Source organism: Typha latifolia, chromosome 1, assembly GCF_019914945.1.
Source record: "Typha latifolia isolate L0001 chromosome 1, TyphaL0001v2, whole genome shotgun sequence".
Classification (NCBI taxonomy): Eukaryota; Viridiplantae; Streptophyta; class Magnoliopsida; order Poales; family Typhaceae; genus Typha; species Typha latifolia.
This window is the reverse complement of record NC_133086.1, coordinates 987,186-1,002,705: the sequence shown is the minus strand read 5'-3', so window position 1 is coordinate 1,002,705 and position 15,520 is coordinate 987,186. Positions and strand designations below refer to the sequence as shown.

The following is a 15,520-nucleotide window of genomic DNA, read 5'->3' as shown; positions in this document are numbered from 1 at the left end:
CAACTGAAGGGGCCATGGGTTCCAATACTTGCAGGCTCTTTGTCCTCCTTGTTTGTTTCAGCCTTTTAGCTAGGGATGCAGGAATGTCTCATGGCCTTAGAATAACACATCCAGTATCCACTCTGAGAGCACAGCATGGGTTGGCAGATAACAAACTGCATATCCCTAACGACATTAACGTCATGGACTTGAACGCCACCAAGAGGTCACCATCAGCATCTTCAGCATTCAGTACTACCCAGATGAGCAAGCGAAGAGTCCGAAGAGGATCGGATCCTATCCACAACAAGAGCTGACTCTCCAGTTCTTTGCTGTCCGTAGGCTGAAGAAGATAAATGGCATCATGGTGGCAACAAGAGCTTCTCTGTCTTCCAGAGAAACAACAAGCCCCTTCTTTTCCAAGATTCTTTTTCTTTGCTAATGTGTGTGTTTGTGTCATCAGTTTGTGGGACCGATCCGTGCACAGGTGATAATGAAAATGGTTTCAGGTCAGTGAATATTATCTGCTGGTAGGACAGGGAAAAAAAATCTAATTTCCTGTGATTTCTGCAACTGTAGTGCATGTGGTAATCCATGCATCAGCCTGGGTCTTTCTTCTTGTAAGGGCATTCTTCAACCTTATTTTGCTTGAATTTACCACTGCAATTACTCAAGTGGGCAACGAAGAGCTAAATAGGTAGCTGCCAAAGTAAACTCATCTCTTTAATTTGTTTGAATATCTATAAAAGAACATATATAAAGTTTCGAAAATAATAAGACTGCTTCTAAGCCAATCCATGCCTCCAATGGAGCTCATTTACATGCACCTATAGAGAGGTACTACATTGAACATTAGATCAGTATTTCCCAGGGTATTTTATCAGTCATCTCACATTTGCTTTGCCATTATTAAAGTCTATGTACTTCAGCAAGAGATACATTCAAGAGTCCATTTTGAGAACGTGGTTACTACCTGATGCCTACCGCCAGGTATATCCCGATCAATAAATTTTTCGAAAAGATAAAACCAGAACCTCAATATTTTAGCAGTACTAATTCAGCACTTGTACTCTTAAAGTAGAACCAGTATGACCAGAGATTACACAAATAGATGGCAAAGAAAATACTTTACATCAATTTTCATTTCTTGCGTATACTTCAACAGAAAGTTTCTTGGTGAACACTATTTTAAGTCAAAGAACAGTATAGTGTTGCTATTTCCTTTACCTATATTTACCTTTGCCAAAATTTAGAGATCTTCCTAAGCTTTGCTTTGGTGCACTACATCTAATACAGGAGCTTCCTCGTGATCATTGTCATTTATCATGCATACAGTGATATTTTTTTGGGTGGGTGGGTGTTCAACTTGGACCTTCTGCCATCCACTCCTTTAACACACGCTTCATGCCATTCATCTTTTTCCGTGCTTCCTGCAGCACATAATTTCAAAATTCTGATGCATTTTCTGTATACAGTGTAAGTGCTTAAATACTTAAATCACACTACAAGTTATGTGAGTAACGTTCATGCAGCGATTGGCCTCCTGCCCCAGCCAGTTCAACTGCAACCTTAAACTGACCCGTGACCGTATAGCCAACAGATCTATGATATAGTACGGTTAGTACCCACTACAGGCACAATAAACAAGGTATCTTTGACGAGCGCTTTCATAGCTGGACGCCCATTTTATTCAAAGTTGACTAGTTGCAGATGAACTCACCTTGTGGATGTCAGCAATCTTCGTCTCTGCGTCACTTAGATGAGCCTCTACTGATTCCTTGACATGTAGAAGAAACTTACCGTGTGATGCCTCTGCACATAAAAGAATAACAAGGTCAAGTAGAAAGGTGAAAAACATGTTTAAATGCACGAGGCACACATAGCAAAGAAACTTGTTTTTGGAGGCAACAGCATATCCGTGCATTCAAGAAAATATACTCAAACAGCAACCAAAAGTCCAGTCCGATTGGTTTGCAGTATAGAGTCTATAAACTGTTATATTCAAGTTATAGTCTCTGCAAGTTGTACTGAATGCCACCTACTTTGCTTGTCGGCATTTCCCTCAAGATCTATCTGCTGTCCCTCAAGCTCCTCGAGCATGCTCTTGCAAGCCAGGAGGTGCTGGTTGACATCCTCTTTAAACTTGTCATGGACGATCCTTAGTTTTTCCTCTTGCTCTGCAAACAACTCCCAGCTTATACATTAAAATGGAAAATGAAGAATTATATAAATGCACTACACAGAAATAGTGTAACAGGTCAAGAAGTATAAACACTACAGAACTAAACAATAAATAGTGCAAAAAGAATATATGTTAGATCAAAGCAATATGTGAATAAGATATAAAGAAGATTGAATTGTTAGAATGTATAATATAAAACCAAAATTCTCTAAGATTAAACTTTTGATATAGTTAGTGTAGTACCAAAGCAGAGCAAGAGGTCGTGATTTCAAATTCTGTGATCTATCTTGTCATTTAAAGTGTTAACTTCAACTCTTTCAAGTCAAATTCATTTCTTAAGTCTAAAAAATATCTTAAGCCCAAAAGTAAAGAGTAATATATTTTAAAATATAAAAATTATCATTCTTTAAGATTAAAATTATAGAGTATTTAATGAGTTAATACAAACAGAAGAACTACCGTTCTTTTAAGATAAAGTTTTTTTTTTTTTTTTGATAAATCTTTTAAGGTTAAAATTTCAAGTATAAATGTATGCACCATCTACATGCTTTTATCTACTACGTCTTATTGGACATTTCTTCACAAAAAGCTATCGCTGTCAAGTCTGTACTGAACGAAAAGATGGTGGGTGGGGGGAGGGGTCAACGATGGGGAAGTCTGTAGTCTGAATATATGCCAGTTTATATAAATTTGTTCTCTGCTTTTTTAAGCTTCGTCTGTACCTGGGCTTGTACCAGATTATATCATACACTACACACTCAAATATTTCTCGACAAAAATTAACGACACTTCTTACATTGGCTTTTATTCCCTAAAGCTACACTCTGACTGGTCAGCCGCAACAAGAAACTCCCATGGTTTAAAAGGATCCAACACTTAAGTACTCAACGAGAATACAAAATGAGCAAGTCAGAGACAAAAAATCAAATAAATTTGGCCTACCGACTTTCTTCGAAAAAAAATAAATCTAATAAGCTCTTCAAGGATGGTAAACAACATTTTTAGTTATATAAGGCCTCACACCTCATACTTCGTACCTTGGAATTTAGATTCGATGCGTCTCCTCTTGAACTTGCCAGTGCTGATAAGCTTCGTCCTATAAGAAGATTAGAGAATAAAGTATAATGTGAGTTAAAGTTTTGTCAAAAGGTATACTAGATATTATTGTTGTACATTATGTAACTGTTCAAAATCTTACACATCTGCCTGCATCTGAGACTCAGCATCCTGTAGCTGCAGTTGTATCTTTTCTGCAGCAGCTGAGAGTATATCAGAGCTCTTCTTACTTGTCTGAGACTTGATTTTGGTTTTGAATCTTTCCAAAACCACTGCCAATTGGTAAATAGCCCTACAAATCATAAAAACATGAGACTGTTGGAATAGGAACATAAAGTATGCTTAATTAAGATAATGGAACAAAAAGACCTTCTCAAGGAGTTCTCTGGGAATTGTTCCAAATCTATATCTGATCCAGTAGTTTCTTCTGCACCTAATCAAAGTGAAGAGAGCTGATTATGAACTGTAATCCAAGAATAGTTATAAGAGAAGAAAATAATATATTACAGGAATTGTCAATAGGTGATGATGAAGACAGGTTGATTTTGCTCGTACTTTCGTCTTTTAGGCTATGTACCCTTTTTATATGATGAAGTGTCAAGTTAGATGTATACGGGCTATCAACATCTGAAAACCAATTGGTAGACCGCCTATAGCCTGCAGAGAATAGCAAGATAAACATATGTATAAGTAAGACTACATCTTTTTATTAGCACAATCATGTAGTTGTAAATTGTAAATATCATCTTCACATGGTAAAAGCTGATGAAGTTGAAACATTGGAAAGCATTGCGGAAATATACAACAGCAACATAATAAACATGCAGAAAAATAATACGTATCATCTGGCAGAGAATTGCCACTGCAGTATCCAAAATAAAGGGTTGTCCTAGTGAGACTGCAGATATAGAAGTTAGAAAATGTTGGCAAATTTCAAGAGATTGCACTGCCAAACAGTTTATCCTTGAAAATGGAACAGAGTCTTTCTTTTTGCATGAGAATTAAAAATGAACAGTGCCCATACAAAGATTGACCTTCATTAAAGAACTCATTTGCTCCAAAGGTCTGAGTCTCCTGGTCCTCCATTGGGGAAAGAGAAGGTTGTTTTTCAGTTTCTTTTTCCTCTATGATTTCTTGTGACACATGAATTTCTCTAGTGTCATCCTGAATCGCAGATTAAGGAAAATTAAGGAGCAAAAGACACAGAAACAGGGTTTTCACCTCAACAAACAAAGATTAATTCAGTTTAATTCAAGCATTCTAATTTCTAAAATATCTACATATAGGATACAGAGGATTCTGTGTCTGCATCTGAAGCATAAGATCCTGATTTAGAACTCTCCAAACTTTTTGGAACTCTAGGACTGTAGGAAACTTCATCCCGTAGTTTACTTCTTTGTGAAGATGCATTTGCATTCATCGCAAAAGTTGGACTTTGAAAATCATCTGGACTATTTCTGTATCTAGCGATTGATGGACTAGAAACCTTCTGGCAGGGTGCATCATTTCTCAAACAAGGGCTTTTTTCATGTTCCCACAAGTGTGCTTGCTTTGCGGGAGATGGACTAAAAGCATAACCATGAGTTCCTGCTGCGCATGCTAGTGGTGAACCATTCAATTGTTCCCGGGTTTCTCCTTTTGAATGGATACTGACATTGGGTACTTCTTTTGATGTCTGCAAATTGCCCTTTTCACTCTGGCATGGCAAACAAGGAGAACATCCTTCCTCTTTGCTCCGGGATGATGCTTTATCAGGGGAAGACTTGTTTTCTTCTCTTTCAATGTTCTGCAAACTCTTCTTTGAAGTCAATTTCATTGGAAAATGAATCCTCCGAGGTTTAACTTTGGTCTTGTTATGCTCAATCCTCTTCCCTTTAAAGCTGCTAAAATTGCCGTTAGCAGTTTTTCCTAAGCTTATTGCTTTCTGTTCTCCATCTTCAAAGGCAAAGATGTTCTTCTCTTCCAGTTTCTGCTTATGGGCCGAGCTAAAAGAAGATAATGGCTTCTTTCCATGTGGCGTCTTATATTGCATCTTCTGTATTGTCACAGTTGGAGTTTTCTTCCGTGTCGAGGAGCGAGTAACAGGTCTCCTTTCAACTTGATTTGGACTCTCAGAATCTGTCTCAATTGGATCTGAGTAATGCTTATCTTTTGGTAATCTTCCCACTTGACACTTATGTTGGTCTGAAATTCTTGTATCCTCATAATCTATTGCATTCACTGCCTGTTTAGTCTGTGAAGCAGTACCAAGTATCTCCCACAGCTTCATTCGAAGGGCTTTATTGTCATGCTTGGTTATTCCCGAAGGTTGTTCTCTGCATATACCTCTATCTGGCGCCATCATTTCCTGCACAGAAGTAAATGCAGCCTCTTCCACTCGTCCACTGTTTTCACCTTTTTCTCTTGCATTTCTGAAAGAAACAGTATCTACTTTCTTGCATATGTGATCCTCTGATTGTATTACTGAAGCCTGGTTACTGATGACATGAAGCGTCTCTGCTGTTGGTGTTTCATGATGTACATATCTTGTCGAGAGACATAATGAAGCCTTCTGATCTTTAGTTTCCATCTGTCTTTCTTCAGTGCTTTCTACGATCACACAGCTCTTATTTTCTTCTGGAACTCTTCCCTGCAAGAACTTTCTCTCTGAAGTGGGCATGGCACAACCATCTTCCACTCTCATTCCATAACCCATCTTTGGGCACTTTTCAACCGTGACTCCAATAGAAACTTTTGGAAATCGACCAAAGGGATATTGATTACTCCCCAAACTCCGACAATCACTCGAAGCAGCCTAAATTAATTATTTTAGAAGAAAGAAAATCTCTGAGGAACCAAAAGTTTGTTACTACTCCTAAACACAACCAACAATTTAACCAGAACTACACAGCTTTTTTTTTAGCCTAAAAATAAATTAAATGTGACAATTAAGGAGCCAAAAACATATATAGTATTCTATCTTAAATCTTACAATATTGCAACATCATTAGCAAGAAGCAAGGCTAAATGTAAATCCAGTACATCAAATATCATGTCATACTTGGTAAGATATCCTTGAGATTGAGTAAAGGATTTAGGAAAAGTAACTCACTTTGTGAACTTTTTGCCATTCAACCTCCATCATTGCAGCCCTATACGAGTTAATTAGATGGTGATAAACTATAGGATAGAACCTAGAGAAATGGAGAAATAGATTAACGTTAATATGGAATCATAGATACAACCTTTTCAAACTGAATTAAATCCAAAGCACATGAAGCTTCAAGGAAACTACTTTCAGATGTGTCCAGATGAAAATAATTAATACACAAAGCATCATTTGACATCATTCATATGATATAAGAACATATATATCTTTTAGTCATGCTTTTTTCTCTTCTTCGCTTTTTGTGGGTAGAAAATTTTCCTAAACAAATCTATTTACTCTAGAACTAATTTCATCTCAACCTTTCTTCTCGACAACATATTCACTTAATGTGAATCTACTTTACTTCCAAAGTTCCAATACTACCCTCATGTAGATTACTAGTATTTGTGTACAAATTTCAAAAGGACCAACCATCTCGTGGGTAGATAAATTTCATGCTAACCAATTCTTATTCCAGCATGATTTCAGTTACTTCTCTACTACATAATCATATCATAAATACCTTTTATATTTATAATAGAACGCACATATGCATCACTGTTATTTACTTCAAAAGGACCAGGCACCTTGTGCCATAAAACTTTGCCTACTTTCAAAAGAATTTATTTCTTGTAGCATTCGGCCTCACTTTGCTTTTCCTTAACAAATTTCTTTTGACTGTAAAGTTCAGATAGCGGAAAAGGGACTTGGAAAAAGGTTCTATTAATATTTATTCCTGTGAAGTCAGATCAGTGAGTCACATTCGTCATAGTACCCATCCTGTATATATTCCAAAAGTAAATCGCCTAATTTCTATTTCCTCACTGATTCTATAATTACTGGTCGAAATCGTAAATCACACCTCCAAGATTCAAGGAATCATGCTCTCAAGGCCATCATAATTATCAGCAAAAGGTGTAAGAAGATAAATTACAACGCACAAATTGCAACAAAAACAAAACAAAACAAAACAAAACAAACAAACAAATATGTATTGATCCGGGTAGAAAGACAGTGAATCAGTTACAGGAAAAAGACGTGACCATCTTGTACTGTGATTTGCTAAAAACTTATCTGGGACGAACTATGATGCACATCGACCAACATATTGATACCAATTAAGCAAATTAACTCCTTCAGATCACTGAATTCGACATAGTCTCTGAAGGAAACAGAAGTATACGATCGAGAACGAAATTTTCAACTATTCATGGGATTGTTCCCCGATAACTCAACGTGTCACTGAGCAAAAGTAGCACAGATCTCCGACTAAATTTTACATAAACCCATTACGGAAACCCTAAACCCAATAAAATTTTGGAATATATGCGAATGGAAATGATAAAAGTGCATTAAAACCAACTGAAAACCCTAGAATTGAGATCGGATCCCCCGGCATCTTAATGAAGAACGAGATCAAGAGAAAAAAAAAGAAGAAGAAGTGAAGAGTAGATAGATCAACAATTCTACAAGCTGATTTGATCGAGAAACTTTGATCGGAGCAGACCTGTGAGAAATCCACGAGAAAAGAACGCAGAGAGACTGCTGTAGGAGTTGAGATCCGATGGGGGATGGCACGCGTTGTCGCGATATTGAATCCTCGACGTCTCTCCCTCTCTCCCTCTCTCTCTCTCTCTGTACCAGAGAGCTGCTTCGAAATTGGAGGAGCGATCGTTTCCCTCCAAAATTTAAAGTACGGCGCAAAAGAGAGCTTCCGAAACCACTATACTTCTATGGCAGTTAGGTGGGACCCAGGAAGTGGGCAACGGATTCCATACAACAAACGTCGTAGGAGGTTTTCAAATAAAGCAACCAATATATTTGTGCAAATCCCATTCACCAGGTTGTAGGAAATTCCTACAGTTTCGTGTATAAATCCTCAGCCAATGCAAAAAGGGATAATAGAAATGGATAAATTTTCAAATAACTTCCTATATTCTCAGCATTTTCCGATTAACACCCGCTCTAAACCGTTTATTTTTTCTATATGACACCCTACCTCTAGATCTATATAACTCTCTTATTAAATTACTAAAATAATCTTAAAAGTTTTTTTTTAACCTTGGCCCATTAATCTTAGCCCACCCCACCAAATTTAAAAAAAAAACACACACACTTTTCTATATCTTCGAGTATTTAATTTTTTTTATAAATTACCTTAAATATTATAAGAGATATTTCTTAATTGATACCCTTCTATTTATACTTATTATAATTTTGCTTCTTTCAAAAAGAACAGTATAGTGTGAGTCTAAAGTTTTTTTTTTTCATTCAAGAGCTGAAAGACTAGATATGGGCCGAATAAATAGTCAACTATTCTTAGATATAAAGACACTAAGGCTCCATCAACTTTTAGCTAATATATTAAGCCATCCAGTTTAGATTTCAAGCCGTATGCATCTCCGAATTATTGCTCCAAATTAAACACCTGCTAAGACATTGCTCAAAGTCATTGCGCTGCCCATCCGCTCCTCCAAGCTAATTGCATTGTCGAGTCATCAGTCGAGTTAAGTTATCGAGCCAAGCTACTACCAATCACTAAATAATTTTTTCCATAGTAACTATCTGGAGTTAGAGTTGATCACATGACCTACTTGCTCACTTGGTCGAGGAAGATAGTTATAGTGAGTCTTTTAAGTTTTGGGGGCATACCATGAGACAATCGTTGGCTTTGTTATGCCATCCAATTGAGTGACTGTATTCTCACATGCACCATTGATGATATCTCTTTTGCATGCACGTGATATGTCTGCAATGGAAGTAACTGAGACAGCACCCATGTCAGGATGAAGGCAAAGTAAATGACCTACCATCATACCATGGATTGCCATCTTCCTTTCTTAATTTGGAGGAGAAGATAGCAGTCAAATTCAGATCCCAAGGGAAATGAACATCGCCTCTCATGCTCACCTCTGCAATCCATTAGCCAGCTTAATCCCTCACCCATGCATGCATGGGAGAGGTACATCTGTTTGGATAGATAGAATATATAAGACCCTTATTTTGGAATATTCTGAATATATATATATATATATATATATATATATATATATATATATCTCTATTCCATATTTTTGTTAGGATAAGTTTTTTTTTTTTTAAAAAAAATACCTCACTCACTTATTCCAAAACCCAAATAATCCATTTGCATTCTTCGTAATATATTCGAATATCGTGATATATATTGTGGTTTAGATTATATTTAATAATATAATATACTTGATAATATATTAGAATACATTTATAAAAATAAAATTACAATGTATATTTAATTTTACACTCATTTTCTAATTATCATAATAAAAAATAGTTATTATTTTCTAATTATCATAAAAAACAGTAAATTAAAATTACTTTTAGTCCGGAAGAAGTATACTATTCATTCTAATTCTAATATTTATTTTTTCTTATTCCCCAACTGGACAGGCCAAGTATCCTTTTAGCTGTTACAAGTGAGACCGACCACTCACATGTAAAGTTGGGTGGCCATGCATCAAGTAGTACCTTTTTATTTGGATCATGAAGGCAAGCTCATTGGCATCTACAAATTGTCATGGAATGCATGGGAATCTTTTTGGGTCCTTTTTCTCTCTTACAAACTACTGGATGTGTGGTTTCCTCAGAAATGGCAAATCTAGATAGATTGCAAAGATTATATTGTGGGGCAAAAGGCACAACTAACTCTCTTCACATGTCAAACATTTAAGACCTATCCTGCACTCATCGTCTATCTATATCTATGTAAATGTTGATTTAGCCTCACACGGAAAAAAGAGTTGAAACCTGCAAGAGTATTGGACAGAAACTTCGCACATTGCTCTCAAAGTTAAGAGTTCTTTTATTTATTTTCAATTAACAAGCCACATATCAATATCATCGGTAGTAAGAATAATCCCCATATATATATATATATATATATGAACACTAACTGACTGACGTACGGCTAATTAACTAATATTATACACTTCATTTCCTTGCATTCATGGCTGAGATCCATTCTGATCAGTTGAAAGCATGCCCAAGGTAATTAACAAGAGAAGCATACAAGTACATCGTATAAACAATCAAAAGTTGTCATCTAATGATAGGTCGAGAAAGTTCTCATGACCCTGCTCAAGACTCTCATCTAACAGCCATGACTCGAGCAAGGAGAAGGGCAGTTGAGCCTCCCATCCTGGCTTGCTATCTCCTCCAAAAATGCTCGTCTCTGACGCTTCCGGTGTCGACGAGTCTAAAGCAAGTAGTGACGAGAACGGCTCCGGTGATGTGGTGTAGTTAGAAGTGCTTGTTGTTCCCTGGCTCGACGCCGAGTAGGTCTCCGGTGAGCCGGAGTTAGTCTGCGACGTACCGGGACTTGGGGAGCTCTTCTTCATCCATCCCTGGAGAAGCCTAGATATGTTGTCGGCGCTCGACGCGTAAGTCGATGCCGAATTATGCTGGGGTTTGTCCACAGACAAGGCCTCACAGAGAGCTTGCTTTGCCGTGTTGATGTCAGTTTGGAGCCTTCTCTCCCACTGGCCTTTGGGAATGGACTCTTGGCTAGAGAAGCCATTACAATTTGGGTCTTTTGTACTGGCTTCAAGCTTCCTGAGCTTCTTCTTGAGATGGGTGTTCCAGTAGTTCTTGATGTCATTGTCAGTTCTTTCTGGGAGATAAGAAGCGATTGCTGCCCATCTGTGTTCAATTAAGCAATAAAACTTTTGAGATCATAGGAAGAAAAAAAGAGAAAAAGGGAACAATTGGTAATGAGAATTATAGTCTGGCATGGGCTTAATCCTTACCTATTGCCAAGAAGAGCTTGTAAGTGGATGATTAGCTTTTCTTCCTGATCTGTGAAGTTACCTCTCTTGATGCCTGGCCTGAGATAGTTAGTCCATCTCAGCCTGCAACTTTTGCTACATCTCATTAGCCCTGGGAACCAAGAAGAACACATCAAAATAGAGCCACAAAAAAAGGAACCCAAATTAAAGACCAACTTGGCTTTGGAATCCCTTGATCAAATCCAAAAGAACTTTGGGAACTCACCAGTACTGGTAGGCACTGTCCTCCAATTCCCTGGGCCATGCTCTTGGATATAGGAGACCAGGATGATGTCCTCTTCTGGAGTCCAAGGACCCTTCTTGACACCAACTTTGTCACAGCATGGAGGTCTCCCCATCTCAACTTTCCTTTGCTTTCTTGCTACTCTCCTCCTTAAAAGACAAAAGAGGTAGAAGAGCTACTAGAGCTTGGTTAACACAACCAGATAGGCTTTTCTTTTTTTATTTTTCTTTCTCGTCTGCTGCTCTCTTGCAAGGCAAATACATGAGTCTAAGACACCAATTTCCACCCATATTTATACACAAGAAGACTTGTGGAGAGAGCTGTGCTCTTAGCCGCTGACTTAGAGAGAGAGAGAGGGGGGCAAAGAGAGCCAGGATTTGGATGCTAGAAGAGTCAAAAAGATGACAGCAGAGAGCATTTACTCTCTTCTTTCTCTGCCACAAAACCGCGTGCATTGAATGAGATTGCACCGGGAACCACCCAATCCTTCTTTGCTTCTGAGAAATTTCCCAGCCTAAAAACGCCATTAAATCCTCTTACCATTTGTGGCAAAGGTAAGGGTTCTTTTCAAAGTAAAAAAAAAAAACAGAGAGCTTTTCCTTTTTCGAAATTTTTATGCTCGACTTCACTTCTTGGAGTAAACTATGGTATGGTAGATGTGGGGACTCGGAGGCAAATAAATGCTTGCAGTGCTACAAATTTCTCAAGATTTATCCTAATCTTTTCTTTTTTGTTTCCTAGAAGAAAGAAATCTAGACACTGGGAATGCATCTGTAGTAAAGATGAATCCAGAAAAGTCAAAACTAATAAATATATAGCTGACCCAGAGGTCAAACTGTACTTCAAACTCCACACGAGTCAATCTGTGCAGTTAAACTTCACCATCTTTATTTAAAACCATTCTATTATCCTTTGTCTAGCATGTATTAGTAAAACAGTTGGAGATTGTGTTCTTAAAACTTCACATGCAGCGTTGAAGCAAACACTAGTTGACTATACAATGGTTCCACGTCCGATTTGAAGAATATTAATGCTAAGAAAGACCCATGACGTTCAGAGAGACAGAGAGGTCTCTTATTCACTCTAAAGGGGAAAAAATTCAACGCAAGTGGATGCCTTGGCACAACTCAACCATCTCCAATCTGTCAACTAAATTTTAGTCAACTTATGTCGAGCATATGGATAAGAGATATAGAAGTGATATGATAACTCACCAAAAGCTCAAGCCTCAAGGGGTTAAATAAGGGTGATTCTTATATTTTTTTATATGTCTGCTTTAAGATATTTTTTACGAGTGATCGACTTGATGAGTGGAGTTTTGAATCTAATCTCTCTCTAATATTATATTTTTTAAACTATTTTTTTTTACGAGTTTAATAAGTGGACCTGATTTAAATGTGTGGATATTTGAATCTAATATCTCTCCCTAATATCATATTAACTCATCGATTATTATATAAGTGTAAGCTATTAAAGATAATTAATTTTTACATTTAATATTTTAGTTAGAACGATATAGATCCTTCTTATTTTAACAATCTCTCTCTTTTGACACCTAATTCAGTACGACAAGCCCCATTCCTTGCCCTTAAACCTAGATCTAAAACTTTACTTGAAGATCTTGCATTAAATTCACTACTATTTTGACTTAGCTTTATCTCATACTTATTGGCCGGAAGGAAGAATGCGTCATTGCCCATGTCACATCGCAAGGCCCATAACACTACAAACATAGAGCATTACAGTGTATACTTCTTTTATTTTTATAATTTTACAAGACAATAAGCATATTTTTAACCCTAATAAATTTTTCGGAAATCCATTTGATTTCGGCCTTAACCCTAATGACACCAACAGTGTACAGCTAATGTATATATTCTTCAAGTGTGGTTATTATAGTATTTAGTTAGAAAGAAATAATAATTTTTTTTAGAATAAATAAAGGATTGTCTTATAGATCTAGATGACCGTCGATCTATTTCTTGGTTTTTTTTTGGGGGGGGATATTATGTAACGTGTCAAAACTCCAAAGCACGTGTGGGTCCCGAATTAAATTGGGCTGACCTCACGTCCAGCTAACCCCATAAAAGGGCCCACAAGATATAACTCCCTTTCTCTTTCGCCCATTACTGTGGGCCAGGCCCATCGAAGGGCACGTGGCGCCAGGCGGAGAGGTCGTCGAAATTTCCCGAATCACTTAAAACGCGACGCGAGGGCCGAGGAGCCAATTCGTAATCAAAACGATTAACGATGAGGTCCTTCGCAAAATTAAAAAAATAATAAAACGAAGACATAAGTGCTGATTCGCTAAATCCTCCGACACGTGTCCTTGCAGATTACCCCCGCGGTACCGCCACGTCAGCTTCTAGTCGGTATTGGAGTGTCTGGGCCCACAAGAGTTATCACTGGGTACGAAGTCAACGGATCACCAATGGGCCGGCTATGGCCATCCACGTGGACTGCTTTATATATTCTTGTTACCTAACATTCGGCAATTTGTGGCAAATGGAGGATCACAACCCCAAGATTATGTGATTAATTGATTAAGATTGCAAACGGGCCGGGTCGGATTTACCCAATGTGGATCCGGAACCGACCCGAACATGAGGCCGGAGCCAAATTAATTATATGCTTCAATCTTAATGGTATCAACAAATATAAAGCGTTAGTTAATAATTTTTGGGCAAATTTGCAAAATACCCCATGGGTTCTACTTAATTCCAACTGGTGACAGAAATGTTAGGAATACACTCAAATGTCATTGTCTTCTTTAAAAGTGCCTTAATACCGAAAAGTGCTTCTTTGTTGTTTGCATATATATTATATATAACTTTTAAAGGAGGAGGAATATGTCGGTTTTGTTAAGCTCAATAATTCCAAATTCATAGAGTTTTGGACTGGTTTATATTGCATTTAATCAATTATTTTTTCCCCCCTTCATGATGAATGAGTCCAAGTGAAGGTTATGTTCAGTGTTTGAGATTGTCACAAGGTATGATGATGTCCAGGAGATGAGCTATAAGTGCAGTGGCCAAAGAGAAGATGATGTATTAAAGAATCGTCTTCCTGGTAAACTAATTCTGTCACAGAAATTCCAAACTAATTGGGCAGGCAAAAAGTTATGCAACTAAGATCCAATGAACATCCAACCCATCTCTACTGTGGCATGAATTCATGGTGATGGATCATGGATGTAAGTGGGTAACGTGGAAACAAAGGGTTCATTCGTTTGAGAGCAACTCAAATTTAAGACCCACACATTAGATATCAAACTTTCCCTTCCTTCAATATCAGGGAATAGATGGGCATTGAATTATTGGGAGGAAGCCCATTAGATGCCAATGCAGTGTAATAAATAGGAAGAGACGAAATCGTCCAATTTGATATTTGAAAATGATTGTTGTCTATCCAAATCAGTGTTGCTTCTAGCTGCTGCTTTGGATGAACTTTTCACATTGAAGAACGATTTTGAGAGTGGTATGTAAGGGGAGAATAAGTCGGCATATTTATGAAGACATAAAAGCTAAAGAAGCTAAGTCAAAGTTTTAATTGTAGAAAGAAGAGAGAGAGAGAGAGAGACAGGCAATTAAACTGGAAACTGAAATAATTTTCTACAATTATCAGATGGAATAGATCACTTCAAAGAATACACAATGCACAACTAGAATTATATATCAAAATTTTGATTTAAAAAAGAATTATATTTCAAAATCCTGATCAAAATCCAAGTTAACTCATGATTCTAGTATTTGATGAATTTTTTTATCAGAGTTTTGTATGCATATAATTTAAGTTTTTTTTTGTAGACTATATATTTTTTTAAATATTAACCCCGTTGTCCAATTTATATTCTTAAAAATACTAACTCATTTTTCCAGTCAATAATTAATCTACAAACTTACAATCTGAGAAGAGAAAAATCTGAGTCAATAGAGTTCACATCTTAGGCTCTCTTATCATGGACAACCAGAAATATTCATTTCCTAAAGGGATGACTAACTTTGAAATACATTTGTTTCAATTTAATTAATCCACATCACTTGACTAGGAATTCGTTAAGCTGATTGCAAGCTCCAGAACTACTCTTTTAGCAAATGCAACAACAAACCACCAATCCATTTAGAGCCATCGAA

At 37.1% G+C, this 15,520-nt stretch overlaps 2 protein-coding genes across 2 annotated transcripts; both read right to left on the bottom strand.

Moving 5' to 3' along the window:
• Positions 1–1,057: 1,057 nt before the first annotated feature.
• On the bottom strand, positions 1,058–7,991 carry LOC140780472 (meiosis-specific protein PAIR3). Its single transcript, XM_073126056.1, has 11 exons — positions 7,852–7,991; positions 6,309–6,390; positions 4,509–6,011; positions 4,252–4,381; positions 3,725–3,874; positions 3,587–3,650; positions 3,360–3,509; positions 3,199–3,257; positions 2,022–2,156; positions 1,700–1,791; positions 1,058–1,409 (listed from the first exon to the last, which is right to left on the bottom strand). The coding sequence occupies exons 2-11, from the start codon at positions 6,339–6,341 to the stop codon at positions 1,341–1,343; spliced, it is 2,385 nt and encodes a 794-aa protein (XP_072982157.1). The 5' UTR covers positions 6,342–6,390; positions 7,852–7,991; the 3' UTR covers positions 1,058–1,340.
• Positions 7,992–10,158: 2,167 nt separating this feature from the next.
• LOC140780475 (myb-related protein 306-like) lies at positions 10,159–11,770 on the bottom strand. Its single transcript, XM_073126059.1, has 3 exons — positions 11,370–11,770; positions 11,126–11,255; positions 10,159–11,018 (listed from the first exon to the last, which is right to left on the bottom strand). Exons 1-3 carry the CDS (start codon positions 11,500–11,502, stop codon positions 10,409–10,411), a joined length of 873 nt encoding a protein of 290 aa, XP_072982160.1. The 5' UTR covers positions 11,503–11,770; the 3' UTR covers positions 10,159–10,408.
• Positions 11,771–15,520: the final 3,750 nt, after the last annotated feature.

Coding starts and splice junctions, on each gene's coding strand:
- LOC140780472 (XM_073126056.1), bottom strand. CDS start 6,341: ATGATGGAGGTTGAATGGCAAAAAGTTCACAAA. Junction 4,382..4,508: donor ATGCAGACACAGAATCCTCT/GTATCCTATATG, acceptor TCTGCGATTCAG/GATGACACTAGAGAAATTCA. Junction 3,258..3,359: donor TCTCAGATGCAGGCAGATGT/GTAAGATTTTGA, acceptor ATCTTCTTATAG/GACGAAGCTTATCAGCACTG.
- LOC140780475 (XM_073126059.1), bottom strand. CDS start 11,502: ATGGGGAGACCTCCATGCTGTGACAAAGTTGGTGTCAAGAAGGGTCCT. Junction 11,256..11,369: donor GACAGTGCCTACCAGTACTG/GTGAGTTCCCAA, acceptor CTTGGTTCCCAG/GGCTAATGAGATGTAGCAAA. Junction 11,019..11,125: donor CAAGCTCTTCTTGGCAATAG/GTAAGGATTAAG, acceptor AATTGAACACAG/ATGGGCAGCAATCGCTTCTT.